Below are 25962 nucleotides of genomic sequence, written 5' to 3' on the forward strand. Positions count from 1 at the left end.
TTTATTCCTAAGTATTTTATTCTTTTTGTTGCAATTGTAAGTGGGATTGTATTCTTAATTTCTCTTTCTGCTACTTCATTGTTAGTGTATAGAAACACAACTGATTTTTGTATGTTGATTTTGTGTCCTGCAACTTTACTGTATTCATTTGTTATTTCTAAAAGTTTTTTGGTAGATTCATTAGGGTTTTCTATATATAAAATCATGTCGTCTTCAAATAGTGGCAATTTCACTTCTTCCTTTCCAATCTGGATGCTTTTTATTTCTTTTTCTTGCCTGATTCCTCTGGTTAATACTTCCAATACTATGTTAAAAGAGTGGTGAAAGTGGGCATCCTTGTCTGGTTCCTGTTCTTAGAGGGATAGCTTTCAGTGTTTCTCCATTGAGAATGATATTAGCTGTGGGTTTCTCATATATGGCCTTTATTGTGTTGAGGCATTTTCCGTCTATACCCATTTTATTCAGAGTTTTTATCATAAATGGATGCTGTATGTTGTCAAATGCTTTCTCTGCATCTGCAAGATGATCATGTGATTTTTATTCTTCATTTTGTTAACGTGGTATATCATGTTGATTGATTTGCAGATGGTGAACCATCCCTGCATCCCTGGAATAAATCCCACTTGATCATGGTGTGTGATCTTTTCAATGTATTATTTCATTTGCTAGTATTTTGTTGAGGACTTTTGCATCAATGTTCATCAGTGATATTGGCACGTAATTTTCTTTTTTTGTGTTGTCCTTGTCTGGTTTTGGTAGCAGGTAATGTTGGCTTTGTAGGATGAATTAGGAAGGTTCCCCTCCTCTTTCATCTTTTGGAAGAGTTTGAGGATAGGTATTAAGTCTTCTTTGAATGTTTGGTAGAATTCACCAGGGAAGCCATCTGGTCCTGGACTTTTATTTTTTGGGAGGTTTTTGATTACTGTTTTGATCTCCTTACTGGTGATTGGTCTATTCAAATTCTCTATTTCTTCTTGATTCAGTTTTGGAAGGTTGTATGATTCTAAGAATTTATCTGTTTCTTCTAGGTTATCCAATTTCTTGGCGTATAGCTTTTTGTAGTATTCTCTTATAATCTTTTCTATTTCTCAGGTGTCTGTCGTAATTTCTTCTCTTTCATTTCTGATTTTATTTATTTGAAACTTCTCTCTTTTTTTCTTGGTAAGTCTAGCTAAAGGTTTGTCAATTTTGTTTATCTTTTCAAAGAATCAGCTTTGGTTTCATTGATTTTTTTCTTTTTGTTTTTTAGTCTCTAGCTCATTTATTTCTACTCTGATTTTTATTATTTCCTTCCTTCTACTGATTTTGGGCTTTGTTTGTTCTTCTTTTTCCAGTTCCTTTAGGTGCATTATTAGATTGTTTATTTGAGATTTTTCTTATTAGTTGAAGTGGGCCTGCATTGCTATAAACTTTGCTCTTAGAACCATTCTTACTGTATCCTATGAATTTTGGCATGTCATATTTTCATTTTCATTTGTCTCCATTTTGATTTTGCCTTTGATTTCTTCATTGACCCAGTCATTGTTCAGTAGCATTTTGTTTAATCTCTACATATTTCTGGTTTTTCTGATTTTCTTCCTCTAGTTGATTTCTAGTTTTATGCCTTTGTGGTCTGAAAAGATGCTTGGTATTATTTCCATCTTCTTAATTTATTGAGACTTGTTTTGTGGCCTAGTATGTGCTTAATCCTGGAGAATGTTCCATGTGTATTTGAAAACAATGTGTATTCTGTGGCTTTGGTTGGAATGTGCTGTATATATCTACTAATATCTACTAAGTCCATCTGGTCTAAGGTGTCATTTAAGGCCAGTGTTTCCTTGTTTATCTTCTATTTGGATGATCTATCCATTTGTGTAATGGAGTGTTAAAGTCCCCTACTATTATTGTTACTGTCTAATTCTCCTTTTATGTCTGTTAATAATTGTTTTATATATTTAGATGCACCTATGTTGGGTGCATAGATGTTTACAAGTGCTATATCCTCTTGTTGGATTGTTCCCTTTACCATTATATAGTGGCCTTCTTTATCCTTTGTTACACTTTTTGTTTTAAAGTCTACTTTGTCTGATATAAGTATTGCTACCACGGTTTTCTTTTCATTGTCATTTGCATGGAGTATCATTTTCCATCCCTTCACTTTCAATTTGTGAGTGTCTTTAGGTCTGAATTGTGTCTCTTGTATGCAGCATATATATGGGTCTTTTTTTTAACCAATCAGCCACCCTATGCCACTTTTTTTTTTTTTTAAGATTGGCAGCTGCACTAATATCTGTTGCCAATCTTTTTTTTTTCCCCTTCTTCTTCTTCTTCCCAAAGTCCCCCCAGTACACACTTGTATATTCTAGTTACAGGTCCTTCTAGTTGTGCTGTGTGAGACACTGCCTCAGCATGGCCTGACGAGTGGTGCTAGGTCAATGCCCAGCATCTGAACCAGTGAATCCGTGGGCTGCTGAAGCTGAGTGCATGAACTTAACCCCTCTGCCACGGGGCTGGCCCCAATCCTTTACCTTTTGATTGGAGCATTTAGTCCATGACATTTAAAGTAGGTATTGATAAGTATGTACTTAGTGCCATTTTGTTACTTTTTTTTCTGGGTCTTTTAGTAGTTCTTTTTGTTCCTTTCTTCTCTTGCTCTCTTCCCTTGTAGTTTGATGGCTATCTGTAGCATTATGTTTGGGTTCCTTTCTCTTGATTTTTTGTGCATTTATTATAGTTTTTGGTTTGTGATTACCATGAGGTTCATATATAATAACCTGTGTGTATAGCAATGTATATTAAGTTGATGGTCTCTTTAGTTTGACTTCTTTCTAAAAGCTCTACTCTTTTACTCCCCTCCTTCTGTTTTATGTTTTTGGTATCATATCTAACATCTTTTTTTTTTTTGGTGTGTGTATCTGTTACCCTCTTATCATGGAAATAGGTAATTTTAATACTTTTGTCTTTTTGACCTTCTTATTATCTTCATAGATGGTTGATCTACCTTTACTGTATTTTTGCCTTTACCAGTGATTTTGTTGCTTTTTTTTTTTAAAAATCATTTTCTTATTCCTATTTGTGGTCTTCTCTTTCCCACTTAAATAACTCCCTTTAGCGTTTCTTGTAAGACTGGTTTCTTGGTGATAAACTCCTTTACTTTTGCTTGTTTGGGAAACTGTTTCTCTTTCCTTCCATTCTGAATGATAACCTTGCCAGGTAGAGTATTCTTGGCTGTAGGTTTTTTCCTTTCAGCACGTTAATTATATCGTGCCACTCCCTTTGAGCTTGTAAGGTTTCAGCTGAGAAGTCAGCTGATAGCCTTAAATGGTTTCCTCTGTATGTAACTTATTCCCTTTCTCTTGTGACTTTTAGGATTCTCTCTTTATCTTTAATTCTTGACATTTTACTTACAGTGTTTCTTGGTGTGGGCCTCTTTGGGTTTATCTTGTTTGGTGCTCTTTGTGCTTCCTGTACCTGGATGTCTGTTTCCTTCCTTAGGTTAGGAAAGTTTTCAGCTATTATTTCTTCAGATAGATCCTCTGCCCCTTTGTCTCTTTCTTCGCCTTCTGGGACACCTGTGATACAAATGTTAGTGCACTTGATGTTGTCCCAGAGGTCGCTTAGAATGTTCTTGTTCTTTTTAATTCCTTTTTCTTTTATCTGTTCAGCTTATGTGATTTCCTCTAGTATTCCGTCCAACTCCCTAATCTGTTCTTCTGTATCATCTACTCTGCTATTGAGTCCATCTAGTGAATTTTTCATTTCCGGTATTGTATTCTTCATTTCTGATTTGTTCTTTTTTTATATTTTCCAATTGTTTGTTGAAGTTCTCACTGAGTTCATCCATTCTCCCAAAATCAGTGAACAACCTTATAACCTTTTGTTTGAACTCTTTGTCAGGTAGATTATTTCTGTTTTATTTAGTTCCTTTTCTGGGGTTTTGTCCTGTTCCCTTATTTGGAACATATTCCTTTGCCTCCTCATTTTGCCTCTTTCTCTGTGGTTATATCTATGTATTAGGTAGGTCAGCTACATCTCCTGATCCTGGAGAGGTGACCTTATGTAAGAAATTCCTTATGAGGCCCAACAGTGTGCTTCCCTCTTGTCACCAGTTGCAGATGTTTCAGGAGTGTCCTGTGTGGGCTACATATATCCTTCTGTTGTGACAGGGTTGCTCTTGCTGCAAGTGCCCAGGGAGGCTAGGCTCTCCCTCTGGCTGGCTGGCTGTAATGCTCAGCTGTGTGTGGCTGCTATGGACCCTTCAGTCACTTTACTGGGCATGGGGAGCCTCAGCACAGTTGACTGCAAGGTCTAATAGCACATTCCTGTTTCGGTTTTTCTGTTAAGTGAGTAGGCCCCCAGCATGGTTTGTTGCTAGGCTCAGGGGCTTATAATTGCTGTAGGCCTTCATCCTGCAAGGCTCTTGTCAGCTCTCTCAGGATTGCAGCTGAGTGGGGCTGGCCCTGGCACTCAGTGGGAGCACCCAATTGTTTCATGCTTTGGAAGGTGGAGCCGATCCCCTATGTGGCTGTATGAGACGCATAAGTCTTCTACAGTTGACAAGCCCCTCCACCTGCAGGGCCACAAATACTGTCAACACAGTCCTGCCCCATGTACTCACCCTGACGCCCTGAAGTGGATCCCGTCACCTCACTGCAGAGGCCCCACACACTCCACCAATGCCCCACACACTCCACCCGCTCCTTGTGTATGCCCTGACCCTCGGAGGCAGACCCACTTGCCGGGATGCAGAGGATCCAGGCACTCAGACTATGCGGGCCTATAGGTTGCTCGAGGGCTTGCTGTTGGGTGGGGACAGTCCCAAGGGCAGGCTGCCTGCCCTGGCTGACCTGGATGAAATCAGTGCTCTGGTGGGTGGGGCAGACGCCTGTGCCAACAGGCCAGGGGAAGAATTCCAATGGCTTCTGCCACCATCTGTGTCAGCACGCCTGTACTAGGTCACAATAATGGCTGCTGCCAATGGTCAGTCCCTGGAGAGGTCTCACCTCTCACCAAGATGCACCCAGAGCCTATCAGGTGAGTCTCTTTTCACCAAAGGACTGTGCACTTTTCTTTCTGGTGATTTTAGGTTGCTTTCCAAAAAAGGTGAATTTGTGTGTGGGCCCTTTAAGAGCTGGCTTGTTTCCCCTTATGTCCAATAGCTTTTCTGGGGGCATTCCCCATTGTTAGTAGCCAGCAAAGCCAGATATTATGACACTTGTCTCAGTAGTGCTGAGTCCAAAGGATGCTTATAGTGGTAGCGCTCCCCCGCTCAGGTCCCCCACTGCTCCAGGGAAGACTGCATACCTTAGGATTGCTCCCGTCTAGCAGTGAAGCACTGTGGCTTGTGAAGATGGCTTTTTTTCCTCTCCAGAAAGGAATTTCTCCCTCTTCCACCTCAATCAGGACTGTCCCTTGTTGCGGGGGTTCTTTCCATTCAGTTTTCAGTTCTCTCTCAGGGGTAATTGTTCCAAGAGTAGTTGTCAATTTGTTGAGTCCATGGGGGGAGGTGAGTTTAGAGTCCGCCTACACTGTCATCTTGACACCAACCCCCTAAAATATTGTTTTAAGGAACACCAGTTGAGATGTGGCTGGATCAGTATCAGCTCCACCCAATTCTGAGAAACAACTAAGGGTTCACCTTCTACTCTTGCCAGTGTGGTTATTCTTGGTATAGGCAAACTATGCAAGTGAAAATCAACAGGATGCAAGAGATATTTTTCCCACGAAAGCTATTCAGAGGCTAAACTTTCTAAATGAAGGACAATATGTATCATATAATGGAATAGAATTGTAAAGAAATCCACTGTTTTTATGGTATTTTCTTCTCTGCTTGTAAACTATCTGGGGGAGACCTTTGCTAGAAGGGTAAGTTTTCAACTAGGCCAAGCAAATTCAAGAAATGTACAGTGGTATAGCACCTAGAAGACATTGCAGACATGCAGGGAACCTTATTTCCTATAGTTTCTGGGAAGTTTTGACGTTGCATGAGGGTTTCAAATATCTCCAGGAGAAGGAGTGTGCTAAATAAGGTTGAACATAGAAAATGGAAAGGAAAAGAGTTCAAGAAAGAAGGACTAAAGTAAGGAAAGGATCACTTACTTTATAATCGATTTAAGAAAACTTTCCAATCCTATCTGATTCAGATCTTACCTGGGAACCCCTAAAATGAACAGAAAGCAATTTGAGGAGAACCACAGAGCTCTATTTACCTTAAATTATGTGCCCTGTTCCTGCCACTGCCTCCATTCTAGCCACTCCCTTGGTAAGGCATTGTCTCAACTCTAGAGTCTAAAAGATCATGGTTGAAAGGCTTCCCTTAGGGGGAAAGGTATGCTTGCAATGAATGAATCCCAGCCGGTTAACAGCTGCATATTGATCAAGTAGGCAAGTAAAAGTTGAGGGAATATAAGAATTCAAGGGGATTGAGACAGACTCAGAAGAGGCAACTATTTTGTGGTGAGATATGAGTGGAAAGGGAAAATCTTGGGGTCATTGCTTATTTCCCACTTTTTAATCTAAACTCTCATCATGCTACTTGCTGAATTATCAATCACCAATTAATTACTGGATTTGGGCCAAGCCAGTTAACTTCTTTGAATGTCCGTTTCCTCATTTGTAAAACGATTGTAAAAAATCAGCACTTCTAGAGCAGGATCTGCAAGAAGAGCTGCTGGTTCTGTGGATGTTGAAGGGAGAAAAAAAGTGTCTGTGGTTGAAGATGTTTGGGAAACAATAGGTTAAATAATAATTTTTTTTTTCTTTTAATGGCAGGACTTCTCAGAACTTTTAGTAACTGAATGTTCATTCTAAATATCTGTGAGGAGGTGGACTATTCAGTGAATCCCAAAGCTGTTTGACAGTAGAACTCATTTTGAAGGTGCTTCTCGAGGGTCAGTGTTCTGTGCACAAAATATTGGACTTGCTGATGTCTGAGGTCGTTCTGGGTTTTAAATTCTGTGAATCTACAATTAGGGAATCTGTCTCTCTTCCTGTTTCTTTTCTAGCTACCCTCTTGCTTATGATCTAGAAGCGCTTGTGTTGTCTATAACCTTTTTGATCAAAAATGTACTCTTGTTAGAAAATCTCTGTGCCTGCTTTAAGAGAAGAAAACATTAAGATAGTGCAAACCTGCAAGCTGTGCATTTTCCCCTTTATTTTTATGTTTTAGACTACATCAAGTCACAGGCAGTCAGAGCACAAATAATGAATTCCCCAAACACACACACACACCACCTAACAAAAATATTGAAACATTTATATTAATAGAAGGGATAATATTTCAGAAAAGAACAATTTGTAAAAGACCCAGATTTTATTCTGACAGAGGCATTTCTGAGCAAAGCAGTGCAATTAATCAAGAGCTATAGCATAACAATGACAAAGATGAATACTGAATATATAGAAAATGTGCACTATTCTTTCCTTCATCTTCAGGGATTATAGAAGACGTTTATTACACCTTGTGCCACCAACACCCATCTTGGATTTTCTGTGTGGCTCCTGCCAGATTAACCCTTTGCTTGACGAGATGCTGGTAAAAGCTGGGTATTCTTGGGAGGGAGTCGAGGCAGGTATAGATGTCTGGGACACAGCGTGGCTAAGTCTGGATTGTGCCTCCTCCTCGTGAGATAGGTCTGCTTCCAGAGGTCGTTGGGGGTGGGGGAATACAGGGTGGTCATCTGTAATCTCTTAGGTTAGAAAGAGAAAGGATTGACACTGGCTGTTTTTCATAATATTATCATTGCATTTTATGAATTCTCTGAAATTAGAGTAATCTGAGTCTCTACAGGTAATCTACAGCAGACAATTTACAGCAGGCTGTGAATTTGATTTCCTTTATATCTTTTTAAAGAAATAATTTATTAGGTAATGTGAGGATACAAAAGCCAAAATATAATAATTTCCCTTTTAGAATTAAATTAATACCTTGTGCTATTTCTAAGCTGATTTATCCTCCCCCCTTATTTAAAATTAAGAATCTTTGTCAAATGTTCTGTTATTTGAATTCAAGCTTATCTCTGATGAAACATCAATATTCCTGTTTAGTTTTTCTTGTCTTGTTAAAAAGATTGGAATTAGGGCTGGCCCTGTGGCCTACTGGTTAAAGTTCTGTGTGTTCCGCTTCCACGGCCTGAGTTCGCAGGTTAAGATCCTGGACGCGGACCTACTCCACTCATCAGCCACACTGTGGAGGCATCCCACATACAAAAAAAACAGAGGAAGATTGGCACAGATGTTAGCTCAGGGCTAATCTTCCTCAAGCCAAAAAAAAAAAAAAAGGAATTAGTTGTATACATTCAATTATATTTTTAAACTCTAACTTGAATTTTGAAATTTGGTGAACAATTGCTAACTATATTTTTCCCAAGTGATAAAAGATGTTTTGTAATATTGTCTTGATTCAGAGGTCACGTGTGTCCTCACCTCCTTGAATTGTCTTGACGAGGGTTCCAAACCACGCTGTGCCCTAGTTTTTGAATTCAGCTCTCTCATCTTTAGAGGCCGCCTTTTCTATTCCCTTAAACGTATGAACGGTGTGTTAGTTCATCACTCTTTGCCAACCCTGGCACAGAGTAGGTGCTTGGTAGATATTTGATGAGCGGAGATTCTCTCTTCTCAGTCAGTGTTTGCTGAATAAATGAGAAGATTAGTTAATGAGCAGTACTTCCTATAATTCTCACCACTGTCATGCCAGTAATGTAACCATTACCTGGCATACAAGACTATTTTTCTTAACAATTAAAAGTAAGTTTTTAGTAACCCGCACACACGATGCTAATTAGTGTTTAATGTTTAGTTTCCTGTTTTTAAAGATACACAGATAAAAGAATTCTGCTTAGATATTTCTGTACAGATTTTAAAAACATAACAGATGATCCATGTGATTGGTTCTGTGCTGCAGAAGCTCAATAAGCTTTGGAAGAGACCTGAGTCCTCTCCCGTCAGACTGAGATGCTCTCTCTGGGACTGAACCTAGGTGCCGTAAAACCACTAGGCAGGGTTTGTTTTGGCATGTTACAGCATTGCCCCTTGGGAACGCTCAATCATTTTATGGAAGAAGGATTTCCATAAAGGTTTCTGCATAACTTTCAAGTCATCTTACGTGAATCTAGTTTGCGTTTGGCTGTACTTGATTGTTGATGTTTTATAGGCAACACTCTGGATGTGTAGAAAGACTGAGTCTTCCCAGCCATTTTTCAGACTTATTGACCAGGAAGTCTTCCTTATTAAAGACCAGTTGTTTGGGACATGACTGGGTTTACACCCTTCTCTTTTCACAGGGGGCAGAGAAAAGGCTCCTCCTTTTCCTGTTGCGTTCCTGCGGTTTCCATAATTTCCTAACAACACCAACATCATTATTTGACAATGTGGAGTTGATTTATTAAAAGGACCTGTCCATTTAATAATCCACCTAATGGCAAAAGAGTTCAAACGTCTTGTTTTGGGGTTTGGCATGTTGATTTTCTTTGCTGTAATTTACCCAGTAAATGACAGTATTGAGATTTCCTTTCTCATCTTTTTTGGCCAAGTATTTGTGTCATTTTTTTGGCAGGACTTGAGAAACTATCTCTTATTGATGATTTTGAGAATTGTTCATACTTGAATAGAGATTATGAGCTTAAGTTTAAATAGCTTTGAAATCTTTAAAAAATAGTTACATCTTTTAATATTGCATCAACACTGTCTACATTTAACTTGCCTAACAATTTGAATGACCTAATATTTTACATTTGCCAATGCAAACAGCAACAATCAAGCAACAAGTACTTTTTTCTGGGCCCTATCCAGAGGTATAAAAAGGAAGGGTAAGACATGGCAACTGTCCTCATGGAACTTGGAATTGGCTTCCCTCTCTGTTTCTCTCTTTAAATCTTTGAGGACCAACTTGTGCCAATCACAGTTCAAGGTAGAAAAACAATAGTGAATGGAAGCAGCAAAAGTCTGGGGATAAAGCAGTGAAAAAGACTCACAAAGATCCCTGTCCTCATGGAACCTACATTCTAAAGGGGTGGAGGCAGAAAATAAATGAATAAGAAAATATGCGTATGTTAGATGGTGATAAACACTATGGAGAAACTAAAGTGGGGAAGAGGGAGAGAGTGTCAGAGGTGGGTGGGAGGCAGTTGGTAACTTTAAATATGGTGGTCCTGGAGACCCCACTGTGAAGGTGTCGCATGAGCACCTGGACAAGGTAAGGGAGAGGGCCATGGGGACCTCTGCAGGAAGAGCCTTCCAGGCAGAAATACAAAGGTGCTACAGTGGCATCGTGTCACACTTGCTCTCAAAACAGCAAGGAGACCAGTGGCAGGAGTGGAGTAAGCCAGGGGAGAGTAGTAAAAGGTCAAAAACATAAGGGGGCAGGCTGTCCATCACGCAGGGCTTAGAGGTTATGGTAAAGACGTCCTTCCTTCCTCCCTTCCTCCTTTCCTCCGTTCCTCCCTTCCTCCCTCCCTTCCTCCCTTCTTCCATCCTTCTTTTCTTCCTTCCTTTCTTCCTTCTTTCCTTCCTTCGGAGAACCTGAATGATTTGGGGAGCCACTGGAAGAATTTGCACCAAGGAATGACCTGGTTAAATGTATAATTTAAAAGATTACTGGCCACTGTGAGGACAAATAATAGGAGGGAGCAGGCAAGGTTGAAGGGGGCTGTTGTGATAATCCAGATGATGTTGGCTTAGACCCAGGTGGTTGTGGTGGAGATGGTAAGAAGGGGCATTCTTTGTCTATTTGGAAACAGTGGAGGAGACAGTATTTCCCAAAGGGTACGATGTGGGGCATAAATGAGAAAGCAGAGTCACAGATGGTTCCAAGGGTTGGGGTCTGCTACCTGGAAGAGTGGGGTTGTCTTTTACTGAGATGGGAAGGCTGAGTAGGAGCAGATTTGGAAGAGGATCAGATCAGCTTCAGACACCTTGCATTTGCGATGTCTCTTGGGCTTCCAGATGGAGATACGGAGTAAATGGTTGGGAATACGAATATCAGTTCAGGGAAGATGTAATTTGGGGATCTTTATTATCTCTGTAAAAGAAATGAAATGGGAGCAGATCCACAGGTGTGAGGAGATCAGATCAGCATCAGCATGTCAGAGCAGAGTGAGGACAGTTAAGTTGTAGTCGTATGAGTCCTTTAGTATTTGCTATAAATGCAGAGAAGTCGGAACTTGTGGACTACAAGAGATGCAGCAACTTTCATGGAAAGTGTGAGAGTTGGACTGGTCTTTGCAGATGGGTAATATTTGGAGGGGTAGAAATAATGGTGGGGAGGCATTTTGGTTAAAAGGCACCAGAATTAAACACACTGCAGTCTCTTAGCAGGAAGGTAGTGAGAGAGAACATTCCAAGATCACGGCAGAATTTTCTCACACATGGATGGGGTAGGACTTCCAGTTTCTGTTCAGTCTGTTTCCTAGGATGATATGCAAATGTAGTGAGACTTGGGTCCCATTAAAATCTTGAACATTTCCCAACACTTTGCTAACAGCTTTTCTTTCTTATCCTTGCAGCTGGTGCTGCCTTATATTTTATAGTAACTTGAAACTGACATGTGGGGAATTTTAAGTACATGTGTTATCAAAACAGATGTTTCACAGACTTTATAGAGGAGGTCATCTCATCTTTCAGAAAGCAGCCTGGAATTTGAATTTAGTTCCTCTCATAATTTTATGTTTTCTAAAGTAACTATGTGGGAAATGTAAAATTTATTAGCAACTTTTTCTTGTTCTTGGATTTTCGAGAAATGGCAATTTCAGTAAACCTGAAAAAAAAATTATATGTTGTGCTACCTAGAGGCAGATTATTGAATAACTTTACTTTCCTGGTGATAAATCTAAGGCACGTAAGTATTTTAATGCTTTCCCTGGGACTTTGGAGTTGTATTTTATACAGAAAAAAACCCCCACGTTCTTTTTTGATGCAAAGTGAAAATTAAAGCAAAAATGAACTTCATAAAATAATACAAAGGATGCCGGCTATAGAACAAATGGTTATAGAGATTTTTCCTCGTGTTCTCTCTCCCCCTCATTTTTACTAGAATTCAGATGAGAATCCAGTCTTGTTTTTATTCTGTGTAAAAGTTTCTCATGGAGTTTCAAAAGCTCCAGGAGTTTGGCAGAACTCCCTGAGGTAAGAGCAAATGATGTTTTTCTTTGTTCCTTTTACTTAAAGAATGCTTTTATAACGATGTGGTGTTAATTGTTTGGCATAATCAGGTGTGACATTTCCATATCCCTATTTTTTTGTTGGGTTTCAAAGAGGTACAGAGTACATTTCCAGCAGCCCTTGTCAGTTTATCGGTCAAGACCCCCGGGTGTTGGCTAGAGAGCAGCAGTCAGTGGGCAGCACGGTGGGCCCTGTAGCCCTGTCCAGTAGAACTTTCTAGTCTCTTCTGTGGTGACAGAAATATTCTATATCTGCACTGGCCAATAGAGTAGGCACTATTGAGTTCTTGAAATATGGCTGGTGCAGCTGAGGAACAGGATTTTTAATTTTATTTAATTTTAATTTACTTAAATTTAAGTGGCCACTTGTGGCTAGTATCTACTGTATTGGACAGTGCAGCCTAGGCTGACAGCTCGTCTTGGGCTTTCTGGAGCACGGGGTGGGCAGATGCCCACCCTGCCCTTGCTGGGGCCTCTCCACTACCCTGATGAGTGTCCACAAGCAATCTTTCACATATGGACACAGCAGTCACAGTTATTTCTAGTGACTGGAGATAGTACAGGACTTTGTGAAATATCTCCCTCCTGTCCTTCGTGGGGGTGGGGAGAAGGAATATAACAAGGAAGAATGATGTTAAATGAGATGAGGTCATTGTTGTGGTCTTAAAGACCCTCGATATTAAAAAATAGCCTGCTTAAATATTTGAATATTTTATTACTGATTATGAAAGACGCTTGTGCTAGGGAATACATTTTTTTGAGGTAACGTTGTGAGATAATCATTTTACTAGTGTCTTGTAAGTAGGAATTCTGTGAGGGACCCAATTTCTTACCCTGAAGAGGATTGCTTGTGAATAAGAAGCACTCTTAAGGTTTTATTAATTTCTTAAATTTGAGTGGATTATTGAAGGCCTGCTATGTGTTTTTGCATAAATACCGAGAGTGTGTGTATTGCTCTGTGATGAGGATTATTAAGGAGAGGGATAAATAGCACAGGATATTAAAATGACTGAGATAGGGCCGCTGGAAGGCCAGGAAGAAGGGTTGAATGTGTGACCAGGACAGACAGTGGGCCCAGCCTCAGACTTCTCAGTTGGAACGTTGGAGTTATTGAGTGTGCCACATTAAAAGTACACTGCAGGATCCTGGTGGGTGCTAGAAGGTAGAGAAAGGAAGCCTTTTGCCTCTCAACAATCAGTTTTTACATCTGAAGAATTCCACACACTAGCAGCCTTACTGCTGCCGTGATGAGCCGTCCACCTCCTGTCTCAGGAGCAGTCCCCACTGAATTTGTGGAGAAAGGTGTTTAAAAAGATTTGTTGATTGATATTTCTGTGGTCCTTCTGCCACTCTCACTCGTAAAACTAAATGGAACTCATGTGCCAGGGACTATGCTTCACTTGCCATCTAAACGAGGAGGAAAAAAATGTGTACATGGAAGAAGAAAACTAACAATAAAAACGCTGTGAGATAGATCCCAAATGAGTGGTGCAGACAGTAAATGCCTTATCCCGTAGTTGTCTTAAACACATAAAGGGCCGTCAGGTGGAGGAGGTATTAGACTCACTCTCTGGGGCTCCAGAAGGCAAAACTGGCGGTATTTTCTTTAATTGAAGGAATGGTTTTTGAAGGCCTATTTTGTGCAGAGTGCTCTGGGCAGGGAGAGGACAGGGTGAGCAGCAGATGAGGATGTGACAGTGGCTGCAAGTTGTGGGGAGATTCGTTTCAGTCAATGGAAGGGCAAGCTTCGGAACATAGAAGAGGCTGCTGCGAGGGGGTTAGCTCCCTTCACTGGAGGTCCCCACGGAGACTCCTGGACTCTGAATGGGAAAGAGAAGACTCAAACTGGTGGAGCAGGGGTCAGCAAATTACTGACCGTGGGCCAAATCCGGCTCCCTGCCTCCTTTTGTAAATAAAGTTTTATCAGAACCCAGGCATGCCCAGTTGTTTAACTCTTGTGCATGGCTGCTGTCACACTCCAGTGGTAGAGGTGAGCAGTTATGATGAGACCTTCCGGCCCACAAAGCCTGATTTCTTTACTGTCTGGCTCTTTATAGAAAAAGTTTGCTGGGCCTTAAAGAGGATAGATCCAGTGATATGTAAAATCCTTTCTAATTCTTTGAATGTAAGGGATTCCAAAAAGAAACAAGCCTTGTGGGAAGTGTGGAGAAGGGTTCCTGTGAGAGATGGCCTCTCAGTTGGCCCTTGAAGGAAACTGGCTGGTCCTGGCAGAGGAGGCCTTTCCACGTGACCACTTGGGCACATCTCATGGGGGTTAAGTCACTGTTCCTTGGATACAGTGTACAAACTCATTCCAACATTCATTTATTAATTCGTTAATTCAGTCAGTCATTCTTTATGCCTCCAGCATGTTGTTAGCCAAGGTGGACAATAATCTGAAACACTTCTCTGCCTGCTCTTGGTAAAGTAAGTCCAAATTCTGGCATGAGCTGTTGGCATTTTGATAATAACTTTACCAGTATGGAAATGCTCATTAAATTCAGTGTTTATAATTGACTTTTATGGAGTTATTTTATTTTAAGTATAATAGTCTCACCTAGACACAACTTAGAATTTATTCATGTGTTCGGTTTAATTGTAGGATGTAAGAAATGATTGTTCCACAATGCATACCTCACTGTATTTGCAGTGTTAAGGATAGGATGCACATTACTATTCATGCCTTTTTAATTGATTAGCCTTTAAGGCTTCTGAAAGCCTTTAAAAGTTGTTTTGTCAACATTAGACCAGCTGCTGTGTAATTATGGTAGCTCTTCTTGCAGTTAAATTCTTTTAATAACGTGTTCAATCTGCCGATGCCAAAGTGCTTTGAACCTGTGATATATACTATAGAGAGCTTTTGTTTTTACTTACAGATGGTTGGTGCTATTTTCTGGGCAACTCTAGAATTTTCACAGAAATTTTAAAGATGAATTACTTCAAAATGGGAGGCAAATGAATTTGAACATCAGGTTACTCCTCCCTCTATAAAAATTCTTCTTATGTGACTTGAATTTTGAACTTGACTCATAACAATCTAAATATGCTCATTAAAAAAAAAAAATTCTCTACCTTGAAACCTTTTAAAGCCTCTTTTCTCTGACTCTCCAGCTTGTAAATCAGAACTTTTTGGCACCAGTCAGATGATGGCAAAAGCAGTGGGGTTGGTGATAAAGACTCTGCTTAATGAGGAACCAGGCTTGGTGGTTCTGCCTTGCGGGCAGGGGGCTGAAGCTTTGCTTAGAAAACCAAATGCTACTTTAGCAGTGTATTTTGCTCCTTTTTTTTGCTGAGAAAGATTTGCCTTGAGCTAACATCTGTTGCCAGTCTTCCTCTTTTTGCTTAAGGAAGTTTTGCCCTGAGCTAACATCTGTGCCAATCTTCCTCTTTTTGCTTAAGGAAGTTTTGCCCTGAGCTAACATCTGTGCCACTCTTCCTCTGTTTTGTGTGTGGGTCGCTGCCACAGCATGGCTGCCAATGAGTGATGTAGGTCCACACCCTGGAACCAAACCTGGGCCACTGAAGCGGACCATACAGAACTTAACCACTAGGCCACATGGCCAGCCCCTGCTATTTTTTAAAGTTCTCTCCTGAAGTCTGGCATGAGAAAGTATACCTAGGGGTAGAGACTAGTATTAGAAAGATGCAAACAGAAGATCCTGTGCTTCTTTCCTCCCCTGCCCCCTCAAACCCTGCCATACATACACACATAACACACACAAACATACAGACTTCATGCAGCATTTTTAGGAACCGGTTGCACTGGTGCTTAAGGTAGGTAGGAGGTGGGAATGGTGATAATGGTGGCTGTGGAGGTTGCTCCTGGTAGCTCTGGCTGTTTGGGTAACTTCCTCCTTATAGCATTTTAAGAGAGAAAGGCAAAGCCATTTAAACTAGAGACACAGAGCATTAGCACCTGGAGGAACAAGAGTCTGTATGGGTCTCCAGCTGGCTCTTTATGGCCCCTTTGTCCAACTTTTTTTAAGGAATGCATCTATGTTGTTGGAAAGCCATAAAGTGAATCCCTCAACCACCTGTGCTCACCTTTTCTCACCTCTTTGTGGTGTAAGGGGGCTGGGAGAGAAATTGGCCTTTTACTGGGTGAAAAAGCCAATCTGCTTCAAGTTTGAATGGAAGTTCAGGAATATTAATGATCTGCAAAATCTGGAGAAGAAGCTAACCGTGACAGCATTGGCTTATATAATGGCAGGGCCAGCCGAAAATTGTGCGTCTTGTTCTTGCTCACTCACAACGTGCAGGTTTGTTTGCCTTAGGAACTCTTGAGCCCTGAGAACTGAGCATTTGAGAGATTGGAGGAAGCATGGACGTGTAGGAGGAGAGTACTTGTGTGTTATGAAGTAGCTGTTGAGACGCTGTTATGAAGAGAACTTGAATTTACTTAGTTTAAAGTTACCTAAATTAATTATATTTTTTTCTGTGGCACAAAACTTGTTTCTGGTAAATGACTTAATCTTTTCAAAGTTATATTAAATGTTAATTCAGTGTTTTTAATATTTTTGGCTGGCAGAATAGTCCACGTGGGTGTGACCAAGAAAACTAGCGTGACTCTCGGTGTTCTATCTCTAAATATCAAAACTTGTTAATATCATTATACAGTTTTTTGTTAACATAATCTTTTTGCTAGGGTACATAGTTTACATTGATATGATAAGAATTAAATCTGCCTTCAAGTGTCAATTCTAATTGCTTGCTTGAGACCTGACCTTCTAATCAATCTTATCACATAAACATTTTATATGCTTTCACATATAATGCTTATCACATTAGCATTTTATATGCTTTCTCAAAGTCTTGTATGTAGTTTTAGAAAATTGTAAACTTTCAAAATTGCTCTAAAGGCTGCAAAATTGTTTTTGTTATTCTCTTACAGTAATCTGACATCTCGAGATTGCGTTGAATCAGGGAGAGGAGATGTTGACTTTAACCTTTGGTGCTAAGAAAAGACCTGATAGTCATAAACCTACATATATATGTATACATGTATCCATACGTATGAGTAATCAGTTCCCAAAGAACCTCACTATCCACGAGACAAAGGACTTGTGCACACTCAGATGGTGGAACGTCTGGGAGGCCTGCTTCTCAAACTAGCCATCCCTCTGTCTTCTGTTATATTCAAAAGTACTCAGGCATAAACTCTTTTTATTTTTTTATTGAGTATTTAGATTCTTATATATAAGGAGCAAAAACTCAACTCAATTTAGGAAGATTTATATTTAAAGGATTGTCTCATGCATGGAGCAGAATGGATCTTTTTCTTCCCCCTAACTAATTCTCTTTGGATTCTGTAAGGATTGGCCTTTGCACTCTGGGTCTGTGAGTTTAATTAATAGTAGATTTTTATGGCTATGGTCTGTGCCAACCCTCCTGTACATGGTTAAGTGTAGAACAATGGAGGGAAGAATCAGGCATTGAAACCGCTGGAGGACCAGAACTATAGTTGGGCCTCACTAGCAGAGACTTGAATGCATCCAGTACTCTCTTCCCATCTCTTGATTTCTCTCAGCTTGTTGGTTTTGTTCTTTCTTACTGCAGACCCAGGTGTGGACGAAGTGGGAAGAATGCCCTCAAATGCTCCTGAGACGTACACATCTCATAGTTTATGCCACTACATAGGACTTACTCATTCTCTCTCTGGTCCCAGACTCAGCAGTCCTGGGGAAGAGAGCTGATTGGCCTAACCTGGGACAGATATCCACTTGGGCCAATAAGCAGTGGCTGAGGCGGGTAGGACCACATTATACTAGTCACTGGTGGCCCCTTTCCTGTGTCTCAGTAAAAGGAGAATCAGTATAGGCTGGAGAAACTTGGTACACCTGAGATGTTTTCCTTTTCCATACATAGACACATCACTTCTCTCTTCCCAACCGTGACTACTCAGCCTGTTCCAGATACTTTCTTTTTTCCTATCACTTCTATGTTGCATGCCATTGCTTTTCACGATTTGATAAAGAACTTGAGGCAAGACAGGAGGACAGGAGGAGAGTTCCTGGGTCTGTGATTTAGAGCAGGTGTCTTCTGATCGTTTCCCTTGGGCCCTAGTGCTGCTCATCTTCCTTTTCATAATTTGGGGAGAAGTCACAGCTCGGGAGAATGCCAATGAAAAGGTCAAATGATGAAGCTTGCAGTCTGCTTTTGGCCCAGGAGATAATGTCCTTTTCTAAAGGCTAAATGTTTTCTCAGGATGAATGGATCAGTCATGAGTCCAAAATTTCATGACTACCTTAGGAGATATTTGATTCTTTATGTATGCATAACGTATGTATAATAGCTGGAGAAAATGTACTTCTGATTTTTATTTCCTATTTTGTTTTCATTATCCAAATTCCTTTGTACAAACTTTTTAGGCTAAAAAAGTTTTCTAAACCCATTTAACATGTAACTCTTCAAAAATTTACTAGGATTCTATGTGTGTTCACTTAAATAGGAATCATTCTTTTACCCCCAAGTTAATAGTGCTAACTCGCTGCTGTTCTGCTTCTGACAGCCATTCAGATGTGATGGATTCCGAAAGGAGATGCAGTTGATTTCTAAATCTTGTATTTTCTGCTGCTGCCTCGTTATCCCACTCTGATTGGCATTTAACCATTGAATTAGTTTTTTCTGCTCCTAAGGAGAGCTTCAAGAGTTTTAACTTCAAGTGTTTGTATTACAATGTGATGTTTGCATTATAATTGACACTGACTAAGCACTTTTTGCTGGAAAAGGCATTGTCTCTTAGGGTTGAGGGAGGATTTGGACACACAGTTACCTGATGCTCTCTTTCAGGGTTCAATTTAGTGTGCTTCTGGGTGGCTCTTATAGGTGAACACATTCATAGCAGTCTCATCTGGCACATGTTAACGTGCTTACTTTATTTCTCCCGTCAATGGTGATCGTATTCCCGAGAGCTGTTTCTCTGGGCTTGTTGACTGATAGGGCTGTAAATATATTCCTGAAGGGTGAAACTGTAGCAGCTTCAGCACACATGAAACAAAAACAAATGTCCCACTGTTTTAGTGTTACAAATTGTAATCCCACTGCAGCATGAAATTTAACGTGGTGATAGTTCAATTTCTACGCTTTCTGTTTTTTGACATGATGGCAGGATAAATCGGATTAAAAAAAATTAAACATGTTTTGCTGACCATATTGTGTGCATGGTTCATTCTTTGCCCCCTAAATTATGGAATATATTATATTTCAAAAATAGCACTACCTTTAAAAGTTCTTACCTGTAATTATTGGTAGTAAATAAGCAAAGATTGTTTTCTGGACCTATAAAGGATTTTGAAGAAAGGAATGTATCTTTGTCTTAAAGAGACCAAGTAATGCCCTTGATGTTTCCTCTTCTATTATATTCATTCACTCAGCCAACAAACATCAGTTATATATCTGGCCTGTTCTACTTCTGGAAAATTAAAACTTAGTAGCAGGATATAGACATATAACAAATTTACAAGGAGGAGTGTAGAAGTCATGATTGAATGTGCAGTGAGACACAAAGGAGGGAGTGGCCAATTTAGAAAACTGGAAGATGACAGCTGAAGTGGGCCAGCTGAGCAAGATCTGTGTACCTGGGGAGGACAAGAAGGAAGAAGGAAGAATGTGAACCAGGATACACAGCATAAACACAGCATGGTCAATTGGAGGGAGTCACATGTTTGAATAAGGTTAAGGTAAAACGTATAAGGATGCATGTAGCTACAAGTCGGACACAAAAAGGTAGGCCAGAGACTTAACCATATATATATATATATATATATATATATATATACACACACACACACTGTATATATAAATATATATGTATTGCCATATATATATCTTATTTGGACACACTCATATATGTATGTACATACGTATACCCATATAGATGCATGTACATATATGTACATAGGTATATATGTATTTATGTGTGTGTATATCCAACTAAGGAATATGAATTTTATTTTAGATGCTAGTATTTTTCAATCTTTTTGTTAACTGTTCTTAAATTTAAGAGGAGTAGGAATACTCCTGTGATTCAATCTGGGGAAGTATAAGAATCTCGTAGGATGGAGAAAAGGGTACATTAATAATTTGGAAAACCCACAAGATGATTGTGCTAAGTCCCTATATCTACCCCATTGAGAATTATAGCTAAAGGCAATGGAAGCCACTGAAGAGTTTTAAGTGGGGGCTTATATTGTCTTTAATATCAGTGACCTTGTAAGAGTACTGTCATGATCCCCCATACAACTTTCAGCACCCAATTAGAAAACTCATTTGTTGTCCTGTTGGCACAAACACATTTTAAAGACTAATAGGAAAGGAGTATTTGGGGACAGAACATCAAAAAGATAGAACAGAAAATGGAAGCTATTATTCGTAGCTTTATATCTTTGATTTCCATGATGCAAGTCTTTTCTAGGACCCCTTGGGGGTGCCCAGGCCAAGTGGGAGAGCAGTGGAAGGAGAGTATGGCAGGTGTAGTGCCTGATGCATAGCAGGCATGCAGTGATTGTCAGTGCCCTGTCCTCCTCTTTCAAGCTCTAGCCCTTCTTTGAAAATCAAGACCCGTCAGATTTTCTGTTACTGGTTAATGTGAAGAGTGACTGGGAGAGGGGGTTGAAACTGAGAAGAAAATAATGACTCAGATATTAGGCCTGTATAATGTTAGAACAGAAAGGGAATTTAAGATTATCTAGTACCCCCGACCTCTCACTTCACAGATGGGGAAACCAAGCCCCTGAGAGACTGAACAACGTGTCCAAAAATCGTAAAGCTAATAAATGTCGGGGAAGGACCAGAGCCCAGCTCCCCTGACTCCGAATATTAGATCTTTGTAGTCATTTCTTCGTGCTTTTCTTTTTTGCTAAACCATCAGAGTTAGCTCCATTAGAGGTTCTGATGAGTGTGTCTGAGACGTATCCCTCCATAAACTATCCCCTCTTGTCTTTTAAAGATTGGCACCTGAGCTAACATCTGTTGCCAATCTTTTTTTTTCCTTCTTCTTCTTCTCCCCAAAGCCCCCCAGGACATAGTTGTATATTCTAGTTGTGAGTGCCTCTGGTGGTGCCATGTGGGACACCACCTCAGCATGAGTTGATGAGTGGTCCACACCCAGGAGCCAAACCAGTGAAACCCTGGGCCAGCAAAGTGGAGTGCATGAACTTATCCACTTGGCCATGGGGCCGGCTCCTCCCCTCGTTCTTAGTGGCATCAGTATCCACCAGTTGCCTGAGCTAGTCATTTGAACATCACTTCTGTCTCCCTCTTTTTTTTTTTTCTTTTGTGAAGAAGAGTTGCCCTGAGCTAACATCTGTTGCCAATCCTCCTCCTTTTTGGCTTGAAGAAGATTAGCCCTGAGCTAACATCTGTGCCAGTGTTCCTCTACTTTGTATGTGGGACACCTCCACAGCATGGCTGATGAGTGGAGTAGGTCTGCACCTGGATCTGAACCTGTGAACCCTGGGCTGCCAAAGCAGAGTGGAACTTTAACCACTCTGCCATGGGGCTGGCCCCCTGTCTCCCTCTTGTATTCAGTTGATCACTTGGTCTTGTTGATTTCACTTTGGAAATGTGTCTCAAACCCATCTTTGCTTTCATTGCCTGCATTCTTTCCTTAATTTAGTCTTTTTTCCTTTTTTCTCTGCACTTTTGAAATAGCCTTAAATTGGGGTCTGCCTTCTGCAATCCACTCTCCTCACTGCTTTGGGAGATTTCTTTGTAAAACATAAATCTGAATGACGGGTTCAGCAGCCTTCAGTGGCTTTTCATCTGTGAAGTCCCTCTCCCATCACAGTATGGCCTCAATGTCCCTCTTCAACATTTTCTTCTGTCCATTTTCTCCTCCCTTCATCTCTAGGTTCTGATCACACCAGTCCATTCAGTATTCCCAACTTTTCCATGTGTTTTCCTGGGATGCCCTTCATACCACAAGTTTATGCACGTATCAATGCCCAATTCTATGCGTGTATCACTTTCTCTGTGAGGCCTTCACTTCCTTTCTTGGTTGAGATAAATGGATCCATCCTCTGTTACCCCCGAACACTTTATTTATACTTCTCCAATAGCCTTAAGTGGTGTCGTCCCATGTGCACTAGAATTAGTTTTCTTTTTTTAAAATACATCTGTTTTATCCGATAGTCTGTGAACTTGAGCTCAGCATTTGTGTCAGATTCATTCCTTTGACACCTATGGTAGGCTGAATAATGGTCTCACAAAAATGTCCACATCCTCATCCCTGGGACCTGTGAATATTACCTTACATGGCCAAAGGGATTTTGTAGATGTGATTAAGTTAAGGATCCAGAAATAGGGCTATTATCTTGGTTATGCTGGTGGGCCCAGTGTAATCACAGGGTCCTTATAATAGAGGGGCAGAAGAATCAGGGGCAAAGAACACGATGTGAAGAGAGAAAGAGGGGAGAGAGGAGACAGTCAACAGAAGCACAGGCTGGTTGTGCTTTGAAAATGGAGGAAGGGGCCACGAGCAAAGGAATGCAGGTTGCCACTGGAAGCTAGAAAAGGCAAGGAAATGGATTCTCTCCTAGAGCCTCCAGAAGAAATGCAGCTCTGCCGACACTGGATTTTAGCCCAGCGAGACCCATTTCAAACTGCTGACGTCGAGAACTGTGAGATAAGAAATATGTGTCGTTTTAAGCTACTAAGTTTGTGGTAATTTGTTATAGCAGCCGCAAGAAACTAACACACCACTTAACACATACCTGACACGGAGAAGGGCTCAGTGTATCTGCGTCTTATCTGATTAAGTGGAGAATTATTCCTGATCCTCAATAAGTGACCCTCGTAATTATGGTGGCCAATGTTTTGTGAACCTTTTGCTGTGTGCCAGTCACCGTGCTAGGCACTTTATGCGTGATCCTCATAATCACGCTGAGGCCAAGTGCTTTTATTATCCCCACATAGTCAATGAAGAAACTGACACACAGAGTGTTTTAATAATTTGCCCCAAATTACACTGTCATAGTTAATGGCACTAGGACTTGAAGTGAGCACTGTGGCTCCTGGGTCTTGGTTATACCACCATCTTGTCTAATCCTGTCCTCATATCACGTATGCAGAATCTACGTGTGCTATCCTAGCATGATACGGCATGAAGAAAACCGGAAGAACTAGATTTAAATATTGATATCTTCAGTAATCAATGGGCTCTGTAAATGTGGGCATGTCAGCTAACCTAGATTGTGTGCTTGTTCTTGTCAAATCTTTCTTTTCCTGCTTATGTTGTGGGGTCGATGTGAGAACTGAATGATAAACCATGTATGAAAGTGCTTTGACAAGTATCAGGCACTACACGTATGCTGTTTATCATAATGTATTTGGTTGCCTGTGTATCGTCCACCGATTCCCCTGTACCAGTATTATCTGGCTGATTAGCTATGAGGTCTGACTCATTTGGCAAGTGGATGCTTAATAGTACTTGATAAATGCATTTGATAAAAAAAAGCTCTTTTGCCCTTTTGGTTATCATTGTTATATTTTGGCTCACTGATACCTGAGAGCTCATAGTTTGTTCTCCTGCTAGAACTTCATTTTGTTTCCTTCTTTAAGTGGATCTTTCTCATTGCCCTCATGAGGGAATATTTGTATCTTGTAGCCTAGGAAAGGTAGGACTCACAGAAGACTTGCGGTGATTTCAGCAGCTTTTCAGTGGGGTTTTTTTGCATAAGAGAACAATTAATCCCTAGAGAATGCTTGTCGTTTGCAGTGGAGAATCTTAGGTTGGTGATGAGTTGCAAATCCTGGGGAGTCCTGACTCAAGAAGATGGGGAGTTTAGAAAGAAAGCCAATGAAGTGAATTTTATTCTCTTTCTCCCTGTGCTGCCTTAGCCTGCAACATTACTTGTTCCTTTAAGATACTTTAATTGCTAATTGTTTGCCATTTGATTTTGAGATTAGTTGAGATCACCAGGATGATGGAAGACTAACACCTGACCTGACCAGACCTGAACTGATTGGCAGGTTCTCAACTTTTTGAAGTATTAATGAGCAGCAGGATGGCTGGTTTTGGTTGAGATGACACCTGATTTTTTGTAGCACCTTGTTTTGATTTATTGTTTCTTTTGTTTACCTGTCAGATATTCCCGCCCATAACATAGGGTCTGCAGAGCACAAGTGTTTTATGCAGTATCAAAGCAAGCCAAGCTGTCCTGAGTGATAGAATATCCAAACATAGAATGAGACTGTGATAGGCATCCTTATGGATACATTTTTGTTCTTCTCTTTGATTATTTCCTTGGGATAGGTTCTTAGACATAGGATTATTCGACCAAGGGTATGAACTTAAAACAAAAACGAAATTAAAACTGAACCAAACAAAGAACAATTTAATACGTATTAACAGATTGCTTTCTCTAAAGAGTGTACTAGTTTACACTCCTGCTAGTATATGTGAGAATCCTTACCTCACTGCAACCTCGTCAGTGCTCACTGATTCAGTAAATATTTATGGAGATCTCACAATCTTCCAGGTTCAGACATTTTTCAGGGTTTCAGAAGCGCCCCCGGTGATTCGAAGTGTAGCCGGCTGAGAACTGCTGGTTTAGTTGATGGGAGAAAGATAAGATGGGAGGTTTTTCTCTCATCACTTCTTTGTGGTTTGAGTCTCTCTCACTATCCCCTTAAAGTAGAATCAATGAGTCTCATTAAGTCATTCCTGTTTTGTTTTGTTTTTTACATAGGACATGCTATTCCTAATGAGCAGCTCCTTCATACTCTAACACCATCATAAAGCAACAATTCTCAGTGGTGTCAACTATAGGCTTATTAATGTAATCCTTTGCCCATCAGTACTTTCCAGTGTTCAGATGGATGATCTGCTGGATGCTGTTACCTTTCAACTGAACAGCATCTTCTTGTTTGCAAAGTGCTTCACTAATATTATTTCACTTATCTATGGCACTAACCTTGTCAACCTGACATTTTCATTCTTTCTGCAGAAAAGGAAAAAGAACACAATTAATAAGTAGCTTTTCTCTAAGGTCAGACCACTAGTATCATGTATTAGGAGCTGACTCAGCCCACGTCTTCTGACTTCAAGATCAAGATTCTAAACCTGGGTCATAACCTGCCTTTGGGATTTCTCTAGTTCTGCTCTTGTTTTAATTCACAAATGGATCTGGTTATTAGATCGTTATTAGGGTTATTTCATTTAGTCTTTGCAGATTCTACCGTGCCTTTCTTATACTCATTTTCTTGTCTATATGCTCATTTAGAATTCTAATCATCTAGAGTAGTGTTTCTCAACTTCTTTTTTCATTATCTCTCCCTCCCTCAGGAAAAAACCCTTTAATTTAATTTAAATTCTTCTTAATGAGAGAAATTAAATCCTGAGGAATAAGATCTTGTCAAGTATGTTTGAGCTTTGGAGAGCTACAAACTATTGTTATGTGTAAGATTTTGTTTTGCCTCCTAACAACCAATTTTCATCTTTTTAGGGGCTCAAAAATGCTGTTAGTGGACAAACCAGTTTAGATGACCTTAACCCAAGTTGTCGGGGCAAAGAGGTGGGTTGCAGGACTTAACAGATGGAGCTGGCATCTACGTGTAGCTAGTGGGACACGTGTGAAACTGACATTACTGTATAGCTGAAGGCTGTTTAGAAACCTATCAACCAACTAATTACTTACAAAGAAGCAGTGCTTTAGTGTGAATTGCTGATTACTTAAATATGCCTTCCACATAGTCAAACCAGCTGGAATTTCAAACTTGCCTTTCTTTTCCATATCCTGTATAGATCATGTATATTGTGCCTACCCCCTCTGCTCACTGCCTGATTGTTTTGAGCTTTGTATGGGCTCTTCTCTACTTGTTATCACAG

The 25962-nt window shown here is 40.3% G+C and overlaps 1 protein-coding gene across 8 annotated transcripts in view; it reads left to right on the forward strand.

The window, feature by feature from the left end:
* LYPD6 (LY6/PLAUR domain containing 6) overlaps positions 1–25962 on the forward strand; it is a 128307-nt gene that overhangs the window by 11620 nt on the left and 90725 nt on the right. For 4 of the 8 annotated variants that reach the window (XR_006526927.2, XM_044768939.2, XM_044768940.2 and 1 more), the window contains exon 2: positions 12008–12099. The exons of the other annotated variants lie outside the window; for them this stretch is intronic. Coding sequence is in view for 3 of the 4 variants with exons in the window: in XM_044768939.2 (XP_044624874.2) it covers positions 12008–12099 (92 nt within the window). In the remaining variant the exon portion in view is untranslated. The remainder of the gene's footprint in view (positions 1–12007; positions 12100–25962) is intronic. 8 annotated transcript variants of the gene reach the window in all.

The sequence above is a fragment of the Equus asinus genome, chromosome 4 (genome assembly GCF_041296235.1).
Source record: "Equus asinus isolate D_3611 breed Donkey chromosome 4, EquAss-T2T_v2, whole genome shotgun sequence".
Taxonomy (NCBI): domain Eukaryota; kingdom Metazoa; phylum Chordata; class Mammalia; order Perissodactyla; family Equidae; genus Equus; species Equus asinus.